Below are 27,618 nucleotides of genomic sequence, written 5' to 3' on the forward strand. Positions count from 1 at the left end.
CCCTTGTCACGTACAATCGGGGAATCGAAACCTCGCCAGTTGACTCAATGACAGACCGTATGATACAGCGCGCGTGCTAACCATTCGGCCATCCAACCCCCCAAAGAGTAGGTGAAAACGCCACTGCTATCAGGACAAAACTTCTCTCATAGCACACGACATGATTATGCACGGCTAGCGCAGAAAAGATAGGATGTTAAACCCCTATTTCATTTCTTTTATTAATTCTAGAATACTTGGAATCGGTTAATCATTGAAAATCACTGACAGTGTCCTATTATAGCACGATAATTGTGTATCCTATTATAGCAAGATAATCTTGTTTAGTATAAAAAGAATAATTGTGAATTTAAAAAGTATATGTTTTATACTCGACCTAAAACATAACTCTTCTCCATTATCCTGTATCCTTTCTCGGTTCCAGAAAGACTGACGAATTTAAAATGGATTTTTCCATTTAAAAAAAAAAGCAAAAGCAACGTGGATTTGTTACTTCGGTTATGATAAACTTGAAAATAAATCGGAAGAGTGGCGTTGTGGTAAAAAAAAAGAAAAAAGAAGCAGTGTGGTGGATGTTACTGATAAATCAAAACAGTGATTTTTGTAAAAAGAAAGGGAAACGATTTCGACATTTGACACCAAGAGGAATATTTGTATCGCGTTAACGGTATATTGCCAGATATTTTAGATTACGTTGTGATTCTAGGTCCCCACCTAGGTTACGATAGAATTGTCCCTATTGAGTCCACGATCTGGTACGTGCAGATACGTTCGGATACGTTTCGATACGATCAACACGATTGCTACGACTGATCTCAATATACGATATCACCTAATAGTATCATCACGATTAATCCATGATTGAAACCCTGATTTCAATCGTAGCACAAATCGTGATATTGGGAGCCTAGCTTTAGATGTAATACCCCATATATTGAAAGTCAAAATGAAATTAAATGGCGTTTAACGACGTAATTGTGTTTCTACCGCCTGGACTAACGAAGATGGGCGAGAACGTCGAACCGTAGTTTATGTAGGTATCCGATAGAATTCTATTGCCCAGCAGGTGTCTGGTTAACTTTAGGTGACGTTGTTAGCTGTCAGTGTACCAAATACAGAATCTTGAACCGGGGTATTTTCATCCTTATTCCAATGGAAGCCTGGTGTCTGGCCAAAAGAGGAAATTTTACTAACTCTAGAATCCGGAAAATCCCCCACGAGCTTTTACATACGACACTCCCTGTTATCAGGGCACTTCCTGTTGTCAGGAACCAGGGTTGGAGGGAACACATGACATACAGACCTTATGCTCTGCAACACAGGTTGAACTATTGCCTTTTCCGGCGTGGTTTCCCCCTTGTCAGTAATGCAAGGCGGGGGGCCTGACAAGGACAGCAGTCTAGTCGTTCGGATGGGACGAAAAACCGGGGTCCCGTCTACACATTGGCGTGCACGTAAAAGATTCCTTGGCAGTTGGATTTCGATAAAAGAGCAAAATTTCCCTCATAGCACACTGTATGGCGTATGCCCGTCTTCATTAGCCAAGGTTAGGAGCAGAACAGTAGGACGTTAAACCCCATTTCATTTCATTTCATTTCATTTCATAAACTATTGCCTCACCAGCTCCCCAACAAAATAATTAAATCCTAGAATAAAATGCAATTGGGTTTTTTTTGTGAGCCTTAGACTACTGCCCCTTACCAGTATCTCAATAAAAGAAATAATGCCCAAAATGAAATATAATTTTGATTAACTTTATTCTTTCCTGAGCATTAGACTACTGCCCTTACTCGTTCCACAAGGAAAAAATAATTCCCAAAATGAAATACGATTTTGATTAACGTTCTTCTGTCCTGAGCATTAGACTACTGTCACCGTTCCACAACAAAATAATGAAATGCAATAGTGGTAAACATCCTATGACTTACTGCTCTTCCCGGTTCTCTAACAAAGTGATTAATTCCAAAAAGGATATGAAATGGGGGGGGGGGGGAGTGTTAATGTCGGACTAATAAACAAGGAATTTCCAAAAGAGCATCGAACCTATTTTGAGTGTTGTACTAAACGACTCGGTTTTGATTAAATTAATTCTAAATCATATTAAAATAGGAGATGCATATTATTTTCCGTCAACGCCAGTTTGGAATATGAGTGGCTTTTATTACAAAGGTAGCTCTGGGATATTACCGCAGAAGTTGAATCCGGTCACGTGACATAATTTATTGTTGTTTCTCGCATAGAATAAGATTATAAGGATTCACGCTACCGGCAGTTGTAATAGACTACTACGTTAAGGTTAAGAATCCTTACAGAATTAAGTCTTCTGGCAATATTAATGAATGCTAGTAATGATAAAAACTACAAGAATATGGAAATATTGTATTAGACAGCATTTAGTGTCGAATGGCGACCTATTTCTTTTCAAGCCGATGAGCAATGGCGAGAGAGAGAGAGAGAGAGAGAGAGAGAGAGAGACGACAGACAGACAGGGACAAGGAGGAGGGGGGGGGGGGGTAACGTCCACTCGACACAATTGAATCATTTCGGAACAAGCAAAAGGTCAATTTTTTTCAATAATTCGCTTAGGAGTCGTGGAAAACCGGCGAACATACTTCTTGACACGTACGAGCTTGGGACCAAAACCAGCCATTTGGCTAAATGAGAGAACTTTAGAATCTAAAGTGTACGCGGTAGACTATTCGCCCCCCCCCCTCCCCGCGCCACCAACCCCACCCACCCCACCCAACCGCAGCGTTGACAGACATTTATTTTGAGTTAGGGATAAAGGGATAAAACCAAGTCCGCCAGGAACAGACCCGTGGTTTCCAGTGAGCTTCGTGAAGTTCCGGTCATAGACGGTTGATTCCGGTCACAAACGAACTGTTCACAAGTAGAGAGTAGTGTAGAGATGAAAACGAGAGCCGCGATTAAAGCCCGTATATGGACGGATCGTAGACACTTTTCGTGCAAGTTAAAATCCTTACTTTGACCATTAAAAAAAAGACCCGTGGGGAAACGTTAGAGTTTATAAAATATCGACCGACAAAAGATATCGTACCTTGTTGTCTATTGTATGATAGCAAGCCGCGACAAATCGTACCTTATTGACTATAGTATGATAGGAACCACCTATACAAATCGTACCTTATTGACTATAGTATGATAGGAAACACCTCAATCTAATTAAAATATAGATCTATATTTCGTTTCGTTTTTTATACTTTCGATGGCCTACACTACATCTAACAAGTTATAGTGGGAGTTCACGTTCTATGACGTCAGGTACCAAGCAAGCGACATTTCACCCGATTACGTCAGTCATTCGATTAACCAATTAGCGACCGCCATGTATTTTTTTATCTACTTTTGCTTTGTTTGATTTCTATTGCCGCTAATGTCTACCCCAGTTCCGCGCAAAAAAGGTCAAACGCTCGATTCGACAGACCATTTGATTGGCTGACCCCTCATTTCAAGCAGAACACGAGTTAAATAACAAGTCTTCCAGATCCAAGTGTAGTAAAGACAAGCAAAGTCGAAATTTTGAACTATAAAAACGAAACGAAATATGATCTGTGTTTTAATCAGATTGGGAACCACCTACAAATCGTCGTAACTGATTTGCTATATGAAGAGTCCGGGGGAAGAACGATCTAAGTCACATTTTTGTCTTTTCGCATAAAATTTTGGACGAGAATGTTTGACATGAACAGAACAACGAGTGGGTTTAATTACAACTTCAACATGATGTTTTATACCAACCATAATTACCAGTACAACTGATTTCAACTTTTCAGGCAAATTAAGGTTAAAAAAAGGGTACGATGGACTTGTATTTGTCCGGGAGGCCATTTACCTGAAATAGATTGTTCCACAGAAATCTTATACAATTTGCTACCAGATGGCGCCATTAACTGGGGTTCATTGAAAAAGTGACTTAGATCGTTCTTCCCCGGGTCTCTTCATATGGTATGATAGCATGCGTCAACAAATCGCCGTATTAGAGTTCTGGACATTTGCGGAGAATGATGACATTTCGCCAATTAGAAACTTTGGTATAATGCCCCAATTAAACATACATTATGTAAGAGCTAAATCTGCCTATTGCAAGTCTTTTTCTAGTCTCGAGGGGTTGGATGGCCGAATGGTTAGCACATGCGCGATGTATCGTACGGTCTGTCATTGAGTCAACTGCCGTTCTTTCGATTCGCCGGTTGTACCTGACAACGAGTAGGGTCGCTGTCCAACCTCGCGGGTTTTTTCCGGGTCCTCCGCCCCCCACTGCTAAAGACCACTACGCGCAAGTCACGTACAATCGAGGGAATCGGAACCACGTCAGTTGACTCAATGACAGGTCTTATGATACAGCGTGTACGTGCTAACCATTCGGCCACCCAACCAATATTTTCTAAAGAACTGTACAATGTCAGCAGACTTAAAGTATAAAATTACCTGGTTTATGTCTTAAATATTGGGAGAATTTTATCCGCGAGGGGTAATCATTCTATTTTTACTTGCTAATTTTTAAATGGAAGTCTTATAACGCCCAAACCAGGAATCCTGGCTTATTCATATTTGAGAGAATAGAAATTAAGCAGATACATGTCACAAATGTAGGCACCATAGTTATCAATGTCTCTCTTGATTTCACAAACCACCTTCCAGGAATCCTGGCTTTTCCATCCATTTATTAACATAATTAGCTAAATATGATTGGCTATTTTAAATTGTTTGATGTCTTTATTATCCTGATTTGAAATGTGTGTGGTGTCTGTCATGGAGAAAGGTGTTTATATCTCGGGTACAAGTACAAAATCCCTTGGCAGTTGGAAATTGAAATACGAGTAGGCCGTAGTACCGCTATCCGGGCAAAATTTTCATCATAGCACACTGTATGGCGTATGCCCGTCTCCATTAGCCAAGTCGTAGCAGAACAGTAGGACGTTCAACTCCCATTTCATTTCGTTTAATCTCGGTGGTAACTGCATGATCAATTAAAGGGAGACGACTCTTATATTACTGAAAAATAACGAAATCGATATGAACTTAAAGATGCATTATGTAAGATGTAGATAAAGAAATGAGAGAGAGAGATAGAGAGAGAGAGAGGGGGGGAATGGAGTTTAACGTGCACTCGACACAAACTAGGTCATTTCAGGACTAACATATGGTTCAATTTTATTTCCATAATTCGCTTGTGCGTAGGGGTCTTTAGCAGTGGGAGGAAACCGGAGGACCGGGAGAAAACCCACGAGGTTGGACAGGCGACCCTATTCCTTGTCACGTACAACCGGGGATTCGAAACCACGCCAGTTGACTCAATAACAGGCCTTATGATAAAGCACGCACGTGATAACCATTCGGCCATCCAACCCCCCAAAGAGCTGACAGTTCTCGCTATAATAGTTCAAAAATAGATAATGAAGATGGAATATGATTAACATTCTGAGCGGAGCTAGAGCTGTCTGGAGAATAGCGGAGTCTCAATTGCCATTGCTACCGGGGATTAACAATTAATAACACACTAAATAAACCAATTAACAAGATACCCGAGAATGTTCACAATAACCAACTTTATTCCTTTCAAAAATACCAGCCATCTTGACAAATATGGTTTTGTGTGCGAGTTTGTAAATACCAGCCATCTTGCCAATTAGACGCGTTCCCGTTCACTACCTCGAAAAATAGGATAAACGAAGGAATGTCCTCATCATCTATAGTCACTGGTATACATGCATCATTGAGTCCATTGAAGCTTTTATAAAATAACAAGAGAGAATAATTGAACATCCGTTTGTACTTAAAAAGACAAAAAAATAAAGCGATGGGAAGTAGGGACTCGCCCACATTTTTTTGCCACTCTACCAGCCCGTCAATAATTAGGTAGTGAACGCGATAGAGGCTACAGTTTTTGACGGTTTTGTTGCGCGAATAAAGTTTGAATCATTGATGTTTTGAGAGGACAAACCCTATCGATATTCTGGACTCAGACTAGCAATTATTTGCCCATTGACTTCAATGTTAAATGACTGTAACATCACAGGCTGTAGCTTTTTGCTCAACATTCCGTTGGTTCCAATCTTTAGAGGCACAATGGGGACAACATTAGGAAATCTCCGCATCATAATTTTGTAGCGGGTTGACCATTTAGATTTTTTGCTACACGGATTTGAAGTTGACTGGGGTGAAAATCTCACTTCCGACACAATGATTGCTCTGCCGAAATACACTTTACACTCCCTATCCCGCCGCTGTAATATCATCAGTATTACCCAAAACTGCTATGAAATTGTAAATGTGATCCTTTTCTCCAATTCTAGACCAAACAGTCAACCATAAAATGCAGGAAGAGGGGAGAAAAAAATTAAGGGAAAAATTGTATATTTATAACTCGCACTACATCATGAAATAAGGGGAAATAATTACTAGTCTTAGTCCTTCTAGGTTCGACTATTTTCCGTTCTAGAGTCATGTCCCCTTTTTTGAAAACCTTATGGTTTTATGCGCGATAGGGGTTATATATCTGAACGTTTTTTTCTCTCAAAATTTGGTAAGAAGCATTGGGGCCACGACGAGGTCGAACCGTATAGATATTCAGCGTTCCGCAGCCTTCCGTTTCCGATTTACCCCCTTTGTCTAAAACCTTGTGACACGACAGAAGCTACAGTACTTAAAATATGTGCCCATATTGCAGCGATAGAGGTTATACAGTTGTTAACGGATCCATTTCAAAATTGTTACGCAGCATTTGGGGCATATATTCCCGAAGCAATGACCCAAGACATCCCTCTAGTCTAGTGGGATTTGGTCTAATTAAACGAAACATTGCGAGGTGTATGCATTTGGGGTCATAAGGGGACGAACCGTAGCCATATAGAGGCTTATTTTAGTTTTGAAGGCATAAAGTGTCTTTTTTCAATTAGTCAACATAGAAGCTGCTGTCTGTGGCTGTCGTTTTTTATTTTCCAGACATATTAGATGTGTGGGATATTTCCACGTTTTTTAAAAGAAGTTAGTAGTACAGTATATTAATTACAAGGTCTAGTCAAGGTCGATGCGATGATTCACGAGTTCAGATATCCAACACCACTGTTAACGGTTGAGCGACCTGGTTAGTCACTCAAGTAAATCGCCCTCGGCCAGACCGTCTTTCATATTACTCTTAATACGATAGAGGATGAATTATAATAAATCCCAAAAAGATATATTATATTTTATTAACCCCACCCCTCTCCACCCCACCTCACCGACCAATTTTCTATACAAATACCTTTAAAGACACAATCTACACCTTCAAAAGTTCTGAAAAACCTTAAAGTATGTAAAGTACGCACAGGTGTTTGTTGGTCGAGTGACCTCCTCTCATCAACAACAAGTCATATATATAACCTGAGTCACATAACTTGGATTTGAAAATCTGAGGGTGATGGTTATCATCTTAAAAATCAACAAAACCCATCTAATGAAAGCTAGGCCTTACTTTCGTTTTTTTCTCTTACTTTCGTTTTATTTTTCTTACTTTCGTTTTTTTTCTTACTTTCCATTTTTGAAAGTCTTGGGGTCGTGGTTATTGTCTTAAAACCCATGTAATGAGAACCAGACCATACTTTAGGTTTTTTTGAAAATGTTAAAAATAGGCTGAACACACCGTCACGTCCTCATAAACCCAGTTCGGTGCAGAACATTAGGACGTTAAACCCCATTTTATTTCACTTCACGAACGAACGTTGTGTCTTATTGTCTTACAATTGAGTTTTTAAATTCAGTCGCTCACAGCAGGGGATGTTTTTTTTTTTCAAGCTGTACAAACAAACGATTTTTAAAAATGGGTTTATTAATAAATGATGACATGTTTTATAATATTAAATACACACCCAATTAAACCTGAAAAATTTTCTCTTTGTAGTGTCTTCTTGGCTGTGTTATTTTTCACACCCAAAGTTGATTAAATAATAATAATATAACGATATTGTTTAAAGATGCATTATGTAAGATGTAGATGAATATATTGACAATTGAGGATGTTAGTGCAATAAGGTGGACAAGTGCCCTTGTTTTTTAAAGTTGTAATTTCATATTTTTAAGTTATATTTTTTAAAATGTATTAAAATAAAGCCTTAAAATAGATGGTATCTATAAACAGTCATACCTTGTTAAAGAATAATCCTATAATTCATTATTGCCAGTTGAGAAATTGACAAAAATATCATTTTCAACATCAAATTAAAACGTTTGAAGATAGCTATTCCATGGGGTGAATAGAAAAACATGGGAGGTAATTGTGTTATTATTTCCAGGGTTAAGGATTTATAAGTAGGAGAATGATACCTATGATTGTATAATAGTGAGCTGACAACCTACTGAGCAAAAGACATAGAAATAATTATGTTTTGACTTTCTTAGAAAATATGAAATTCTCGCTTTAAATAAGATCATTTGATTTTTTTTTTTAAAATAAATCTATTTTTAGCAGATTTTTTTTTAAACAACTTGTTCATTTTTATCATTTTATCCTTTTTTATAACAGTATATGCCAATTTTAGAGGTTTGGTCTAAAAAATATGCAAAAATACTATTTTTGGCAAATTGTGTGAAATGGCACTTGTTCATCTTATTGCACTGGCATCCTGAATTTCATTCAAGTTACAGTATTCTGAGCAAAGCTATGAGTGTTGAAAGATGTAGCGTTGATTGTTTATTATCGTGGCAACATTACTGAACAAGCGGGGCTATACTGAGTCTATAATATCCATTTTATCGTTAAAATTGTCGTGAGTGTTCTAATCCATTGAAATATCCGCCTCCAATTAAAGTAACTTATGCGAAACGGTAAAAACATGTTTATATGATGGCGTTTCATCATGGCCCAGCAAGTCCATTTACTACAACATTCACTGTCCATGACCTTAACGTCCAAATACAGTTTATAACTCTTCATCGATCTTGATGAAATGAATGGAATGAAATGAGGTTTAAGGTCCTTCGTTTCTTCACCTACCGAGATAGAGAAGATGTGCTGTGAAGGAAATTTTGCCCGGACAGCGGCGCTACATCCTATTCATATTTCGATTTCTAACTGCCAATGTCCGATTTCAAATTATGCTTGATGTAGTTGCTTCATGTGTGTGAAATAATACTGCCTAAGTTCTGGTCACTTGTGTGTGTTAGGTTGCCGCCCCCCTCCACCTTCACATACTCAAGGTCCAGGGCCCCCACAATGGTTAATCCGGCGCTGTGTTATCCGAACAATTTCCCTGAGATTTTGCATTCAGTCTGGTATCCTTTTTTCAGTAATACAGGATGGCGGGACTACCTGGATAAACGGTGCACATGTAAGAACTCTCGACAGTTAGAATCCGATTTAGCGTGACATTTACGTCTTTATTAAACCAGTTATGGCTGGCCGTTCAAGTCTATTTCATTTATTGAAATGCTACATAATATCTCAATGAATAACAGAATAACCGACCCACACATTCCTAAATCATGTAACACTGTGTAGTGTCACCCCTACTTCACACCTGTTGATCGCGACTACAGACACCTGTAAAGACTAGGTGAAGATATCTATGTGACAAGTTCACTATCCCACAGTTTGACTTACTCTACACTCTGTGATATTTCGTATTTGCTTTGGATTTGGACTAAGATCATGTCAAAACAGAAGTCCTATGATCTTTGGCATACGGATGATCCGGTAAGTCTTCTAATTTCTATTAAATCGACGTTTTTAATACTTTATTTAGTATGATGTATTTTTTTAACTAAGCAGGAATTTGAAAAATAAATTGTTTATAATACACTCTCAACAAAAGAGCTGTAATCTTATACTATCTTAAAATTTTAATTGTATGTGTTTTTAAATATTTTGACAAAGATTTTAAAATTACAGAAACCAAATACAGATTATAAAATAAATATCGGGATATCTAATATATTTAAAACTTTGGATGTTTTAGATAAGTCAAAAATCCTCATATAAAATACAAATATAAAAACGATATCGGACATCTATAGATAGTTTGTATCAATAAGTATTAAACGTTTGGTTGTAGTTTGGCTTTTTTAAGTAAGTCAAAAGGCCTGAAATTAATTTTAAAAGAAACCACTAATCGGATTAATACTATAACGCCATAAAGGTGTACATAACACAGTCTAGACAAATACAACCCATCTATTCCGTGCGTGAATTATACGATTTAACCTAGCTTGACTATTGTCTACCGTTATTCATCATACAAAACCCCAACCGTCAACATACTACTGTGACAAGCTATAAAACTATTCTATTCATATATAACAAAAGGATCGACTTTAATGACCATAGGGACAACCGTTGACACTGGGTCCGACAGGATTGAGGGTTCAATAGTACATGTATGTGTGAAATAAGGTTGTTTTACGATCCTGGCTGTCTCCGTATTTGTAGAAATCTGCTCCTTACTGATGGCCATGCTGTGTTTTCCGAATTATTATAGTAATATTAGGCACTACCCTGTTTGTATATACTTTGTTTTAGCGCTATAACTACTTTATTTTTCTTTGATACCATTAATAAGGCTTCACTTATTAGCAAACCTTGCCACAGACCCTGTAACAAAATGTCATGATACATTTTCATTAAAATGGAAAGCTATCCGTTATATTTTGGAACGTAATGTTTGATTTAAAGTTGTATTATCAATTTGTTTTAAACGCGTTGGATTTTATCTTAAAGTTGTATTACCACTTTCAGCAAGAAACTAAACATAATTAAATTGATATAAAGTTAAAAGTTATAGATAATTAAACTCAGCGAGGGGTTGACATATAGGTCTTAAATTTTCATACAAACCAACCCGAACACCCTGTAATTACACAGTCAAATACTGACAATTCAAATTTGTTATTACCCACTTGCGAAGATTTACAAAGTACTTATTCCACTTTTAGGTACGCGAACTTGTATTGGGGTTTAATTATTTTCCGCTTGATATGAGATATGCAGACCAAATGGCAGGCATGGATTAACTAGGCTTCTAAGTTCGATAACTGACACCCTTCATTAATAATTCTACACTCATTGAGGAAACTTACTCCAGATCCTGTACAGATAGGATGGCCGAATGATTAGCGCGTGCGTGTTGTATCATAAGGTCTGCTATTGAGTCAATTGGCGTGGTTTCGATTCCCCCGGTTGTACGTGTCAAGGAATAAGGTCGCCGTTTCAACCTCGTGGGATTTCTCCTGGTCTTCCGGTTTCTCCGGTTTCCTCCCACTGCTAAAGACGCCTACACACAAGACGCCTACCCAAAAGGAACAGCTATTAAATGTTTATTTCATATTAATCGTCATCGATTATAATTTCTGTTTATGTCATCGTTATTTGGATATAACCGCATGTGTTCTGTAGCAATACATGTGTTTATGCTTGAATTATTTGCCATAACTTATATTAATATAAACAAATTTACAGCAAGTCATATGAATTAATGAGGGCGAAAGACGCGTTTGTCAGCCTGGAGGCTCACATCTATATCAATCTGACGTTTTTATGCCGTATTTTCATATACTAAAGTATTTACATTTTTGTCGTACCTTAAGAAGAATTATCTTATTAACTAGTCCATACTTCCGGTCAGAAATATTTCTGTCGTAGTAGTATTTTTGTTGCAATTTTTTTATAGAATAATTATCTTATTAACAAGTCTATACTTACGGTCAGAAATATTTCTGCCGTAGAGGTAATTTTGTTTCATTTCTTTTAAAGATTTCAGTCTTGATTATATGTGTTGATAGTACTTCAATAGATTTTTCGGTTTTTGAAGTTCGAATTGTGATACGAACTATTTTCATTTGATATGATCTTCGGATATGTTTTATATCGAATATTTTTTATGTCCAAGCCCCTTTTGTGTCTTATTACCCTATTTAAAGGGCCTGACAAGGACAGCTGTCTAGTCGTTCGGATGGGACTAAAAATCGAGGTCCCGTGTACACATTGGTGTGCACGTAAAGATCCCTTGGCAGTTAGAATTCGACATAAGAGTAGGCCGTAGTTCCACTGTCCGAGCAAAATTCCCTCATAGCACACTGTATGGTGTATGTCCGTCTTCATTAGCCCAGTTCGGAGCAGAACAGTAGGACGTTAAACCCCATTTCATTTCATTACAAACTATAATAAGAGACTATAATTGTGTTTTAAAGTTTCACGTTTTGAACGAAAAACAAGGCCCCGGATACGTTTATAAATGAAATCTTGACAGTTTCAATTACATTTTTCCCCATAGCATACTTCATGACGTATATATGTCGTCATTCGCTAGGCTGGTGCAGAAATGTAAGACGTAAAACACATTTCATTTTGAAATAGGAAGTTTATAAAAACAAATTATTGGGAACTGAGTCTTCATCTCTATTGTTGTCTTGTTTGTGGCTTGGGCAGTTTATAAAAACAAATTATTGGGAATTGAGTCTTCATCTCTATTGTTGTCTTGTTTGTGGCTTGGGGAGTTAGATTGCCGAATTGAGTCGGGTCGCCTGTCCAACCTCGTGGGTTTTCTCCGAGTCCTCCGGTTTCCTCCCACTGCTAAAGACCCATACGCGCAAGCGAATTATTGAAATAAAATTGAACCATATGTTAGTCCCGAAATGACCTAGTTTGTGTTTAGTGGACGTTAACCCCCCCTCTCTCTCTCTCTCTCTCTCTCTTTCTCGCTCTGTTTGTGTTAGGTCAAGAAGAAAGGGTTGTTATACACGGATGTAAAATAAAGGTGTCACTTACAATTAAGAAGAAAATAATACGCTACATATGATTCATTAACCGTGTAGGTGTAGAGATATATGTATATACGTTATGCATTTGTTAATGTATATATAGGTGTAGTCTCCTAATATATTCGATGCTGGAACAAATAGAATTGACACATATCCCACCATATTGGGATGGGTAGGGATAACTCTAATTACGTCGCGGAATAAACGTTTGGGTATTTTTCTGTTGTATACCTTCTAAAAATATTTGCGTTTCTTCAGTCTGAAAATGAATTATAGTGAAGCATAAAGCGATGGTTGCTCTTTGATGGTTGCTTCTATATGGGTGTTCTATAGAATTTTATGTGACATCACTGCATGGGCAAGGGTATTTTATTATTATTAATATATACGTGGTCAAACAGACGTTTTTGGTTTGGAAGGCGGCAGGGATCAGGTTCTTGTTCTTGTCGACTTTCGTCTAGTTGGGCCAATCAAAATTCCTTAGCAACTTACAGTTCTTTTTTGGAGCCACGGTGGCTCAGTGAGTAAGACGTTGGCTCAATAACCCGGAGGTCCCGTGTTTGATCCCGGTGTTGGCCAAGAAAGTTCATCTGGATTTTCCGGCGTGGCTCGCCCTTGTCAGTGGTGTAGGCCGGGGATCTTGACAAGGGACAACCCATAGTCGGTCGGGTGACACGATAAACCTAGGTCCCATGTACACATTGGTGTGCACGTAAAAGAAAACTTTGACAGTTGGTCTCTATATAAAAAAAGTAGGTCTTATGCTCCTCTGTCGGACATACTTTTTTTTATAGCACACTGCGTGGCGTACGCCCGTCTTCATTAGCCCAGTCGGAACAGAACCGCAGGGTGTTAAACCCCATTTTATGTCAGTTCATTTTTTCGTTTTAATAGTGCGTTCGAAAATACCAATTTTAGAATCTTTCCGAGCTAGGCACCTGTAAAACCAAGACCAATAGCTGACCAAGATAACTTCGTCTACAATTGACAAAATATCCCGGAACAAAGTTACACGAAATAAACATATAGAGAGGTTTGTCGACAGTAGAACACCCGGATAACCCTTCCTTAAGAATATATTTCACAATACATATTTATTGGATGATTTATGATTCCTAATTAGGTCAAAAGGTAAAAGAAAAGTACAAATGTATCCACCTCTCTGACTGCCTTGGGGACATGATTAATCTAAAAACTACCATAAAAATTACTTTACCCTTGACACAAGCAAACAATATTCAGACCCCAAAATCAGTAAAATAATTATATACATGTAGCGTGTGCTAATTACAGTCTGTCGGTGAGGGGAATTTTTCCCGGACGGCGGCGTTACGGCCTACCCTTATATCGAATTTCAACTGTCAAGGGTTCTTTTATGTGCACGCCAATGTGTATTCGGGATTTCGATTTTCCGTCCCATCCGAACAACTATATGTTGTCCCTTGCCAGACTCTTGGTCCTACACCACCACTGAACACCACACCGGAAAGTCCCGATGATCTTTCTCGGCCAACACCGGGATCGAACACGAGACCTCCAGGTTAGTGAGAGAGAGAGAGAGAGGGAGAGAGAGATATGGGGTTTAACGTCCACTACGCGCAAGCGAATTATTGAAATAAACCATATGTTAGTCCCGAAATGACCTAGTTTGTGTCGAGTGGAAGTTAAACCCCATCTCTCTCTCTCTCTCTCTCTCTCTCTCGCTCTCTCTCTCTCTGTGTAGAATTACAACTGTCGACTATTATTCTACGTAGTACGTACACGCCGAATCCACGGTTTTACATCGATTTATCGTCCTCTCCGAACGACTAGACGCCCTCGTTTCCGTCCTGCACCTGCATAACTCATAATATGAAACCAGGCTGGATAATCCGTATGGAAGTACTCGGCCAAAACCGGGATCCCTGGTTGCATGTGACAAGGGGTAGGGTCGCCTGTCCAACCTCGTGGGTTTTCTCCGGGTCCTCCGGTTTCCTCCCACTGCTAAAGACCCCTACGCGCAAGCGAATTATTGAAATACAATTAAACCATATGTAAGTCCCGAAATGACCTAGTTTGTGTCGAGTGGACGTTAAACCCCATCTCTCTCTCTCTCTCTTTCTCTCTCTCTCTCTCTCTCTCTCTCTCTCTTCTAGAACCCGGAACATTTTAGTGGCGAGGCCAGTGCCCTACCCATACTTTACTTAGGCTGTCTTTCTACAATTAGGTCCGCCTGACAACAGACACTAAGCTAGTTAACCAACATTTTTGAGAATTTTGGGAAGTATTGATTCCGCTTCCATTAAATGAAACTGAAAAGGTTTATTTGATCTTTGTATGTATGCAAGATGGAAAACGGGGTAAAACCGGATTATTACAAAATAGTATTCCAATTTTTGGATATGGCGGCCTTTCAGGGCAGAGATCTATTCTCGAAGTATGAAGTAGATGGTCGTCTGTGTGCAGAATGTGCCCTACTGATAAGGCTGTCCCACCTTTTCGGTGAAATACGGTATACTAGAACAAACAGTCACAAGAACGTTCTACCAATGTTTACGTCTATCACAACCTACATGTAAGCCTAAAGTTAAATTGGTTACCCCGAGTTGTGATCAGAGAAATTGGACAATTAATTTTCAGACTGAATAAAGTCAAGCACTTTTACGGAAGAGCCACCTATTTCAATATTATTCTTATCATAGAATATCTAGGGTTATGTTCACGTTTATCACCTACTTCAAGTACAGCGTTATATTGACTACGACTCCTTGTGGCCAGGCAAAAATGAAAGAAACATCGCAATGTTCACCAAGACGAAAAGTTCAATGATGTCCTATTTACATACCCATTGGGTGTGGTTTCCCTGTATGTGCTACGAGCCGGGATGGTTATATTGGCTAAAACGACATGGGATCAGAAATGTTGGGCAACACAAATGAAAGATTATCGCAAAGATGAAAAGTTCAGCGATAGTATGCATGCCCTATGGTGGGATTTTCCTGTTTGTGTTATGAACCAGGCCCCAAGTTCACAAACCTTTCTCAGATTTAAGTTAAAAATTTAATCCACTTTCAATCTGTGTTTATGAGAAATATCTTGGATCCAGAAACACAAAACTTTGCACATAGTTTCTTATTAATGTATCTGTTACTTTAAAACAACAAAAGTTTTATAAAGGGCTATATTTTAGTTAAAATAAAGCGAACAATTTTGAGTAAATTCTTACACATACATTATGCAAGAGCTAAATCGGCCAATTGCAGGTCTTTCTTTAGACCTGAAATGTTACCTAAATTATTAATTTATCCAGACCATAATCAACTCTCGATGGCATCGCTATCCTGCGATATTTACTGGATTAGAACCCGATCTGCTGCTTCTGATTAAATAAAAAAAATTGGTTAATAGAGACTATGTTTTTATCGTACCGACTTTAGTAATGATGATCGAGGCTAGGTTCAAAATTCAATCGCTAAATACTCGGTTCAGGGTGGACCAATTTGCCTGAAAAATTCAGTAAATTCCCTTTACACTATCTAGGTTTTAACTATTACAGTGAGAACTACCAGCTCTTTATCTAATCTCCCATAATGTATCTTTAACTGAAGGCTAGGATTAATAGTTTGATCATGTGTTTAGAAATGAAATGAAATGAAATGAAATGGGGTTTAACGTCCTACTGTTCTGCTCCTAACCTGGGCTAATGAAGACGGGCATACGCCATACAGTGTGCTATGAGGGAAATTTTGCCCGGACAGCGGCACTACGGCCTACTCTTATATCGAATTCCAACTGTCAAGGGATCTTTTACGTGCACGCCAATGTGTACACGGGACCTCGGTTTTTCGTCCCATCCGAACGACTAGACAGCTTTCCTTGTCAGCCCCTCCGTCCTGCATCACTGACAAGGGAGAATCACGCCGGAAAATCTGGATGAACTTTCTCGGCCAATGCAGGGATCGAACACCCGACCTCCAGGCTAGCGAGCTAGCGTCTTACCCACTTAGCCACGTGATCCCCCATGTGTTTAGAGCATGTTAATATATACGTAATATTGACTATACACAGTAAACAATGTTCTCCGTTATATAGCAAAAGAATATACACCCTTTAGAAACGCATAAATGAGCACATTAACACTCGAGAAAAAAAACAGCTTTTCATGATTTAATTTGTTAACTTTCTATAGATTGAATAGGGGTGAAGGTCATGTGACTCCGTAAAAGATGTCGTCATTTGAAATAACAAAACAAACCCAACTCGAACGTTAAACTGTGTTGATAATATATGTTTTTTTTAATGTCCATTCATATAGTGCACGAGGATTGGGCGAAAAACCGGGGTCTTGTGTACGTAAAAGATCCGAGTACTTCCATACGGATTATCCAGCCTGGTTTCACATTATAAGTTATGCAGGTGCAGGACGGAAACGAGGGCGTCTAGTCGTTCGGAGAGGACGATAAATCGATGGTAAACCATGGATTCGGCGTGTACGTAGAAGAATAATCGACAGTTGTAATTCTAGGGAGAGAGAGAGAGAGAGAGAGAGCGAGAGAAATGGAGTTTAACTTCCACTCTACACAAACTAGGCCTTTTCGGGACTAACTTATTTTTAATTTTTTTTTCAATAATTCGCTTGCGCGTAGGGGTCTTTAGCAGTGGGAGGAAACCGGAGGACCCGGAGAAAACCCACGAGGTTGGACAGGCGACCCTATTCCTTGTATCGTACAACCGGGGATTCGAAATGTAATTCTAGGACGAGTAGGCGTTAACATCGCTATCCTCGTAAAATATGTCTCATAGCACACTACATGTATATTATTTTCATTAGCCCAATTGGTGCAGAAAGGTAGGACGTTACACCCCATTTCATTATGTAACACTTCAACTCAAAACTAAACAGTGTCACATTAGGAGTTAACCAGGGCCCTGTTTCTCGAAATCTTAACGAAAGATAAAATCCAAATTTTAGTAGATACTTCAATTTTGATTGGCTAAGCACTAAAATCAATCTAATATTACCTAATCAAATTACTAAAATTTGGATTTTATCTTAGTTAAAATTTCGTGAAACAGTCCCTGGTCGCTGGGCTTCAGTATAGGACAGTCTTATAGATAATACGGCCCAGGTGTAAGTCGAACAAGACATAATATAATGTATTGTATGCATGGTTGCGGATGAATTGGGGTATTATATAACGACGGGTTGTACCTAATGTACCACCGTAACTAATGTATTGCATAACATGAAATGGAGATCACAATAGCGTAATTATAATGTTCACACACCCCTGACACGATTAGGTAAATCATTACGACAAAGGCCCGACTTCAAAGTACGTTAAACAACGCGAGCCAAGATGTTCTGCAAAACCATTCGTTCATATTCCCTTTATATAAATGGCGAATCCATATACACAGATTTTGCAATATTTGAGATAGTTACTTGATATAGACACTTGGCATCAGACTTCGCCATGTTTATTTTGGTCACATATTTAATACCAGAGAGAGAGAGAGAGAGAGAGAGAGAAAGAGAAGGGGAGAGAGAGAGGGGGAATTGTGGTTTAACATCCACTCGACACAAACTAGGTCATTTCGGAACTAACACATGGTTCAATTTTGTTTTCATCAATTCGCTTGCGCGTAGGCCTTATCCACAGGCGGTGAGCGTGTCACCACATTTCAAATACTATTTGATAAATAGTAGCATGAGGCATCTTTGTGTGTGTGTGTGTGAGAGAGAGAGAGAGAGGGAGAGAGAGAGAGAGAGAGGGGTCGCCATTCTGATCAAATGAAATGAAATGAAATGGGGTTTAACGTCCTACTGTTCTGCTCCTATACTGGGCTAATGAAGACGGGCATACGCCATACAGTGTGCTATGAGGGAAATTTTGCCCGGGCAGCGGCACTATCGCCTACTCTTATATCGAATTCCAACTGCCAAGGGATCTTTTACGTGCATTCCAATGTATACACGGGACCTCGGTTTTTCGTATCATCCGAAGGACTAGACAGCTGTCCTTGTCAGACCCTCCGTTCTGCACCACTGACAAGGGGAAACCACGTCGGAAAATCAGGATGAACTTTCTCGGCCAATGCAGGGATCGAACACCCGACCTCCAGGCTAGCGAGCCAGCGTCTTAACCACCTAGCCACCGTGGATCCTATATAAAGTGACCATTATATCGGCTGCTGAGACTCTTTGTCTAAACAACTTGGCTACCCCCCCCCCCTTCCCAATTTTCAACGTGACCTTCCGAGAAACCCTTTGGCTTCGAGCAACGCCATACTTTTTCCACGGATCCAAGGTTGGGATGGATACACTGAACTACATGTATAATGGCCGATTTTCATTTCCTTCTCTGGTTTACGCCAACCCCCTGTGCACAACGCGATATTCTATATATTACTCCGGAAAATAATTAGATTTATGTACAGGAAAGAACCGCTTCTCTTCATATTCTGGGTGTTAGGTGGCCGAATGGTTAACGCGAGGATCATAGTGTCTGTCATTGAGTCAAGTGGCGTGGTTTCGACTCCCCCGCTTGTATGTGACAAGGGTCGTCTGTCCAACGTCGTGGATTTTCTCCGGGTCCTCCGGTTTCCTCACACTGCTAAAGAACCCTACGCGCAAGCGAATTATTGAAATAAAAATTGAACCATAGTTTGCGTTCACACATTACGTTATAGACATTTGTACTTGCATTATATACAGATTGTTCGAGAACTTCATAAGGCAATCTGATTAGAACACAGATCCTATTTCGTTTCGTTTTTATAGTTCAAAATTTCATTTTACTTGTCTTTACTACACTAAGATCTGGAAGAGTTGTTATCATTGACGTGTTCTGAATGATGTGTGAGATTAGCCAATGAAACGGTCTGTTACGGCGAGTTCTTGGCCTTTTAATGCACGGAACTGGGAAAAACCACTAGAAACGTTAACGCTGAATGATTAATCAATGTCTGACGTCATAGGGTCAAAAGCCACTCGTTTGACCCCTGATGTGATCTCCCACTATAACTTGTCAGATCTTCATGTAGTATAGGCCATCAAAAGTATAAAAAAAAACGAAACGAAATACAGATCTGTATTTTAATCATATTGTTCATAAGGGGGTGGGGGTGGGGTGGGGTCTTTTTCTTTGGGATGGGTTGAAGGTGAACAGTTTTTGTAATTGAGCGTGTAGTAGTGTCTGGATAACCATGCACTGGTTTATCTCATTTATCAGGTCACCCATTACGCCTGACCAGGAAAACAAGAATCTTCATTTCCAACCGGCTCTATATTCTAAACTTTCAAACAAGCTAAACGTGTGCACTTAAACCGAAGTATATCAAACAAGAGAGCCACCCTTTAACAATTTCAATTTCACAGTATGACCAAAATACTCATATCTTGCCCTAAAAAGCGGTCTATTCACGCAACTGTAAGTCCTCTAAAAATGTACCCTAACACATCAGAAGTTTAAAACCTGTTTAATATCAGTGATGACCTAACAGACAGAATCTGGTAAAGGGTCAGTTGCGGCCCCATACGTTTCCAGCAAAACTACAGTCATTTGCGTTCATCCGCCCACAAATTGCTTCTAAATAGTTGTACCCAGTCGCAAGCTCGGTCTACACTTGGTATATTTTATTGATGTCATGCATCAGTGGTTTTAAAATTATTAGTTCATTGTGAATGATGACTAATACAATGTTACAAAATAAAATAACTTATAATGTATTTGTCATGTGTTTTTAATAGTCGTTAAAAAGGATACGATGACAGTCACGCCTATTTGTACTGCATGGTTCACCTATTTTATGGTTTTTTTGTCTTATCACCCGCTTTTCGCAGGATGTCACGGATTATTGAAATAGTAGTTACATGTACTTTAGTAACGTAATGTATCGGCTGTGCTCTCTACTACGTTACTGACGAGTTGTCTATACAACTAATATGAAAATAAGGCTTTTTCCCCATCTCAGTAACCTAGTAGAGAGCAGAGCCGATACATATACGTTACTAAAGTAACTATTGAAATGTGTATAATATAAAAATAACAGCGATAATGTTTTTAATCTTTAAAGGAAACATTCACCCAAGCAGGCTATTTCGCGTAGTCACTATTAAAAAAATACTTCTGTGTTAAAGAATTAAACAAATATAAAATTTTAAAGATCCAAAGGCTTATCACATATAATAAATGTTACAATACTGGGTGGCGCCATGTTTCGGTATATCGATACATCTCAGCCAATCAAAACTAAGATTAATAGTTACCTCGGAAAATTGTTGACGTCCTACTTCACTAGCCTTACAGATGATACGGCCTGAATGTGTAGCTTTTGGGTGTTTAAGCAAGGCCTTTTAAGTAAGACCTGTAAAAATCGGAATGTGACATATTTTAAAATTCCAAACCCACATAACAGACCAACGGAAAAATACAGAGCAATGCTTTGGTTGCGGAACATTCGTACTGGTAAAAACTTCGACAGATTTAAGTTCAGCGACAAGGCTGTGTTTTCTGGCCATTTCGAGGACGAGAATTATGTAGGGAATTTTTGGGGCTGCAAGTTGAAAATAAAAATAGATTATATTCCAACGGGGAGGTCACTCATAATGTCTGAAATATGATTTCGCAAGTTCGGAGAATCTATATTTGAAATGAAATGAAACGAAATAGTGTTTAACGTCCTACTGCTCTACACCGACTTGCCTAATGAAGAAGGGAATACGCTATATATTGTGCTATGAGGGAGATTTTGACCAGACAGCGACATTACGGCCTACTCTTATTTCCAATTCCAACTGCCAAGGGATCTTTCATCCCAGTCATTCGCCACTGACAAGCGGGAACCAAGCCGAAAAATACTATATTTGAAGATGTGTAAATGCATAAAACACATAGTAACATGTATTCAAATGGGAATGTGATGTCCGACATATAATAAGGTGCGAGGTATGAAAATAGGGCGTTGCGTACCCAATACCTTTTCTTATTATCATCGGCTATGTGGTATCTACCTGTTAAAACCGCCCCCAAAAAACTAAACCTGTTTCAATTGTGAAAGAACTTTTATCATTTTTGTTTATGAGTCATTTTATGAGGTGTGTCTTTTTCAATGGTGTTGTTTTTATATCATGTGTTTTGATCGCAACATTCCTCGGACTGCTCCCAAAATATTTTTTTACGGGGAGAGAGAGAGAGAGAGGGATATAGATAGAAAGAGGTGTGGGAGGGGGGGGGCGACGTAACGTCCACTCGACACACTAAATCATTTCGGAATAAACAAATGGTTAATTTCATTTTAATAATTGCGCAAGCAAATCTATTGATATAAGATAGAACCATATATTAGTTCCGAAATGACCTAGTTTGTGTCAAGTGGACGTTAAGCTCTCTCTCTCTCTCTCTCTCTCTCTCTCTCTCTCATTCTCAATAAGAAAGTGCACATATGAAGAAAGTTGAACTAAGTATGCCGATATTCTCTCAATTGGCCATTAGAGGCTCACCCCAAAAATCGTTTTCGTTTTTCATTTATAAATTTAGGTTTATTGAGTTGTTTTTATATGAGCGCAGATTTTAAAGGTCACTTGATCTTTTTGTTGAAGAGTCTGGACTCCCTGCTAACAGCCTCATTCTGGGTTGATTTTGGACACAGATCATTAATTCAAAGAAATGTTCTCATGCGTCAATGTAATGGCAATGTACTTTTAATACACAATGTGGGTGGGGGCGCTAGTGGTCTAGAGTGCCGCGCTTCGACCTCTAGCTGGCGGTCACCTCTGACTTGCGGGTGTGGTTTCGATCCCTGGTGTGAACGTATGTGGCTTGGAGATAGGGGCGCCTTCTCAACCTCGCGGGTTTACTTCAGTTTCCTCCCACAGGAAAGACCCCTGGGCATGCGCTTACATAATGAAAATGAAAAAAGAAAATAAGATAACTTGTCTGCGATATTACCTTCGGTGGAAGCGGACGTTAAACACTAAGAACAACAACAACAATACACAAGGGAGACGCGACGGCTCAGTGAGTAATTTTCTGGCTCATTAACCAGCTAGGGGATCACGGAAGAACGACCTGGCAAAGAACAGCGTCTAGTCGTTCGGGTGGGACGATAAAATGTACACAGTGGTTCAGTCATAAGGCGCTGGCTCACTAGCCAGATCAATTCAAGTGCTGCAGTAACGAGGACCCGGTAAGGAACAGCGCCTTGTCGTTCGGATGGGAAGAAAACCCGAGGTCCCGTTTACACGCTGGGGTGCACGTAAAAGAACCCTTGTCAGTTGGAATTCAGTTGCTGTCCGGGAAAAACAGTATATCGTAGAACAACGTATATATTGTATGCCTGTCTTAATTATCCCGGTTGGTGCAGAGAAAAGGAAGGACGTTACACCCAATTCATTTTACTTAATTTAATACACAAACGTTGTATTTAACTGATCAGTTAACATAAAACTCCATTCGTAGAATACGTAAATTTTACGGGTGTTATATCGGGTCATTCCATGTCAAGGTGGGTCAATTTTCAGAAATTTGGGAAATCGACCCCCTCGAAAAAATCTGGAAAAAAAATATGTGTTATTGTCATGTAAAAACTAGAAACTGTGTAAAATTTATCGACAATTCATGAAACTCAAATGCCCGTATCTCAGTCAATTTCCAATCTACAGTCCACAAATTTTGCACGGTTTTATTTTCGACATATACAATAACATATATTTTTTCCAGATTTTTTCGAGGGTGTCAATTTCCCACCACTGGCCCACTTGACATGGAATGACCCTATACGAGACTGGATATGTTTGCTTTTCCTAGAAAACCTAATACTATAGCTAACAAACAGTACGTTTAACGATTCGGTAGTTGAATAAAAATTTCAAATCTCCTTGACAATATACTGAATACATTTCTATTGTAACGAAACGCCCTTTGGTTGGTGTTTGACATTGTGTTGTGTTCATTTTGTGGCTTGTTGTAATGAATAGTTACCTGTTTGTTTATAATAATAAAAACCCGGCGCGTTCGTTTAAATTTGTATTGCTGGATCAGTTTTCCAGCTTTATCAGACAGCTTGTGCAGAGGAGAGAGAGAGAAAAGGGGTTTAACGTCCACTCGACACAAACTATGTCATTTCGGGACTAACACATGGTTCAATTTTATTTCAATAATTCGCTTACGCGTAGGGGTCTTTAGCAGTGGGAGAAAACCGGAGGACCCGGAGAAAACCCACGAGGTTGGACAGGCGACCCTACTCCTTGTTACGTAAAACCAGGGAATCGAAACCACGCCAGTTGACTCAATGACAGAACTTATGGTACAACGAGCACACGCAAACCATTCAACCATCCAACCCCCTATATTCAAGAAGTAAGTTTCGTGAAATTTAATATATGGCGAATAATACATTTAAAATTTTTAAATCTAAACTCGTTCATCTTAATCGTCTGATGTAATTAACAACACACTGAGTGGTCTACTACAGGTAGACGACACACAAAAACTATCTATAGACTATTTGCATTGTCGTCGACATTTGATATAAAAATCAACATGAATTTTGAAGGTGCTAAAATAAATTATGTTTAAACATCCTTTAGTTATATGTAGACTTTTAATAGTTGAATTATAAATTAATACAAATATCAATAAAATAGTATACTACAGCTAATATAAACATGATATACCACGGCAAATATAAATATCAAACAACATGATATACTACGGCAAATATAAACAACCGACAACATGATATACCACGACCAAATATCAATAACAAACAACATGATATACCACGGCAATTATAAATACCAAACAACATGATATACCACGGCAAATATAAATAACGTGAGTATTGTTGTCTGTCCAACCTCGTGGGTTTCCCCGGGTTCCTCGGTTTCCTCCCACTGCTAAAGTCCCCAACGCGCAAGCGAATTATTGAAATAAAATTGAACCATATGTTAGTCCCGAAATGACCTGGTTTGTGTCGAGTGGACGTTATCCCCCACCTCTCTCTCTCTCTCTCTCTCTCTCTCTCTCTCTCATTAACACAATTTCAGTTCATTTCTGGTCTTAAAGTAAATATAAAATGTGACCGTAGCCTTGGAGGCTCTTAAATAAGCAGACTACAAAACACGTGTCAACAATGAAACATGAATCAAACTCCCATCAGTGTATAAACCTTGGTTTATTCTCCCCGCCCTTCGTGAATATTTTAAAATAACCCAACTTGACCGAGTAAACCACCTATTTTGAATTGGTAACCTTTAATCCCATGGTGAACTTTGTTTGTACTCAACAAAAGTAAAAATAAAATCAACAAATTTCTACGGGTTTGAAACGGTTTAAGATTAAGATCTTCAACCCATAAAAAAATATAACCACAGGCAATAATTAAACAGGCTGCAGGTTAAAGTCAACTGATGGAGTTTTAAAGGAGCTAAATCGCTAATATTTTGGACCTAGAAATTGACACAAATGCCCAGAAATGGGTCTTAACGCATATAATAATGTAATATGAATATATATAAACTGATTTACATTCAATTGTTTCCATTTTTACGTTCGGCGAAATATGTCTGAAGTCTCAATCGCATGAAAATTTCTAGCGTCTGGTTATTCTAGTCTACATAGTATTTATTGCGCATACTCTCCCGATATGAATATGCCGTCACCGTTTGACATGACTTGTCGAATGTCTAGCCTCGTTCTTCGAGTCCCTTGTTAGAATTATGGTACACGATTCGTGTACCAATGGTAAAATGTTTATTTTGTCTTAAATATTGGATATCAGAAGCCCATCTTTTCCCGGTAAGATCACAACATCAATGTTGATTTAAATTGACAAATAATTCGTGTTTTCAATGTCGAAAATTTTGGATGATATTGAGTTAGAGACTTAGCTACTTTAATCTGTTGTAAACTGCAATATTGTGAAAGTTTTTTTCCCCGTTCGTTCTGTTTTTGAAAGGACATTACATGTCTTTAACCCTATAGAAAAAAACATTATAATTAAACAGATTGGGGTTAAAGTCCTTGAACTTCATTTACTGAGTGATTTTTAATTCCTTGCAAACAGGTTAAAATCACTTGATGGAGTTTTAATCAGTTGCAAATTACAACATTGTGAAACTTTTTTTCCGTTCGTTCTGTTTTAAAATGACATTACATATGTTCTACCCTATTTTGGCGCAGGCAAAAATTAAACAGGTTGCTGGGGGATTTTTAATCTTTTGCAAACAACAATAATGAGAAAGCTTTTGATGGGCCTCTTTTTAATCTGAATCCTAGCCTGGAGATTTCGTTTTTGACTTCCTGATTAAATGTTAAATAATCCATTTAAGTTGATTTTAGCCTGAATTAAGAGGTGAAAAACTTGTTACTGTCCCTAAAAATGCAAATAATGCACAGGGATTTTAAACCTGAGATTCTAGATTTCATGACTGATTTCAAATTAAGAGAGAATTCGCGGAGAATTAGCTAGTATATGAAGTCACATAAAACGTGTCCTGGTACGTGACCTTAATGGCCGTCCCTTTACAAACATTAAACATACGTGAAATGATTAGAGGAAAGGAGAGTATGTCCTCCTCAACTCAATATTTTCTCATTTTTAGACTAACATAAAGTGTGGATTAGGCGATCGAGTAGTTTAAATGAGTTAAATCGCTAATATGGGGGGGGGGGCTGTCACGGTGGCTAAGTGGCTAAGATCCCTGCATTGGCCGAGAAAGTTCATCCAGATTTTCTGGCGTGATCCCCCCCCCCCCCCCTTTGTCAGTGATGCAGCTGTCTAGTCGTTCGGATGAGACTAAAAACGGAGGTTGGGCATACACATTGGCGTGCACGTAAAAGATCCCTTGACAGTTGGAATTCGATATAAGAGTAGGCACACTGTATGGCGTATGTCCATCTTCATTAGCCCAATTCGGAGCAGAAAAGTAGGACGTTCATTTCATTTCTGTAGTGTTATCAGGTATTGCCACTTCAAGTATTGCCATTTAGCAATGTTAAAAGTGTACAGATCTTAAGATACAGTAATACTAAACACTACTTTATGGATATAACGGTCACTAGTTACTTTAATTAACAAGTATTTATTATACTGTAATTCGGTTCATTTTTAATAAATACAGAAATGAAGTGCGTACTCGACAATATAACCATCTTATACTTGTGTGTGGGTTTATATTCATGGTAGTTTTATCGCTCTAAAACGCCTGTAATTCAAATATTTGTTTTAATTTTTATGGAATTCGGACCAGTAACGCATATATACCGTTGTACGTTGAATATCGATGCTTAAAAACCCGAGACAAGCCACAAAGTTATTTGATTTTTAAATGGCAAAATTTAAGCATAGAATAATGCAAGTTCAAAAGGGAAGAGTCGGTTTTTTTTTTATAGAATTGAACGACGAAGAGATGCTAAACAGATCGAAATTGCTTATATGTTTACTCTGTAGTTTACAGAGCCCAGCAGCAAGAAAAGGGTATTTAGTCCTTCGGATGGGACAAGAAACGAGGCCTATCAATATACTCGTTTGTAAGCACGTACAAGAATTTTTGACAGTTTGTCAATAATAAACGACATTGAAGCATTTTCCATACATTTTAGAGTAGAATATGCTGTGAAAAATTAGACTCACCAGTCAGTAAATGTAGTTATGTTAAATCATTAAAACTATCAGTCAGTGTTACACCATTCAGACTAATCAATCAATCATGATGCTGAGTTACACCATCAAGACTAATCAATGAGTATAACGCTGAGTTATACCATTAAGACTAATCAATGAGTATAACGCTGAGTTACACCATTAAGACTAATCAATGAGTATAACGCTGAGTTACACCATTAAGACTAATCAATGAGTATAACGCTGAGTTACACC

General features: G+C 38.6%; 1 protein-coding gene across 1 annotated transcript in view; it reads left to right on the forward strand.

The window, feature by feature from the left end:
• The first annotated feature begins 9,535 nt into the window (after positions 1-9,535).
• LOC126828863 (sodium- and chloride-dependent glycine transporter 1) overlaps positions 9,536-27,618 on the forward strand; it is a 34,131-nt gene continuing 16,048 nt past the window's right edge. Inside the window, exon 1 of the mRNA XM_050558937.2 lies at positions 9,536-9,694. Within this exon, the coding sequence (XP_050414894.1) occupies positions 9,650-9,694 (45 nt within the window). The 5' untranslated portion in view covers positions 9,536-9,649. The remainder of the gene's footprint in view (positions 9,695-27,618) is intronic.

This window comes from Patella vulgata, chromosome 7 (genome assembly GCF_932274485.2).
Source record: "Patella vulgata chromosome 7, xgPatVulg1.2, whole genome shotgun sequence".
NCBI classification, from domain to species: Eukaryota; Metazoa; Mollusca; class Gastropoda; family Patellidae; genus Patella; species Patella vulgata.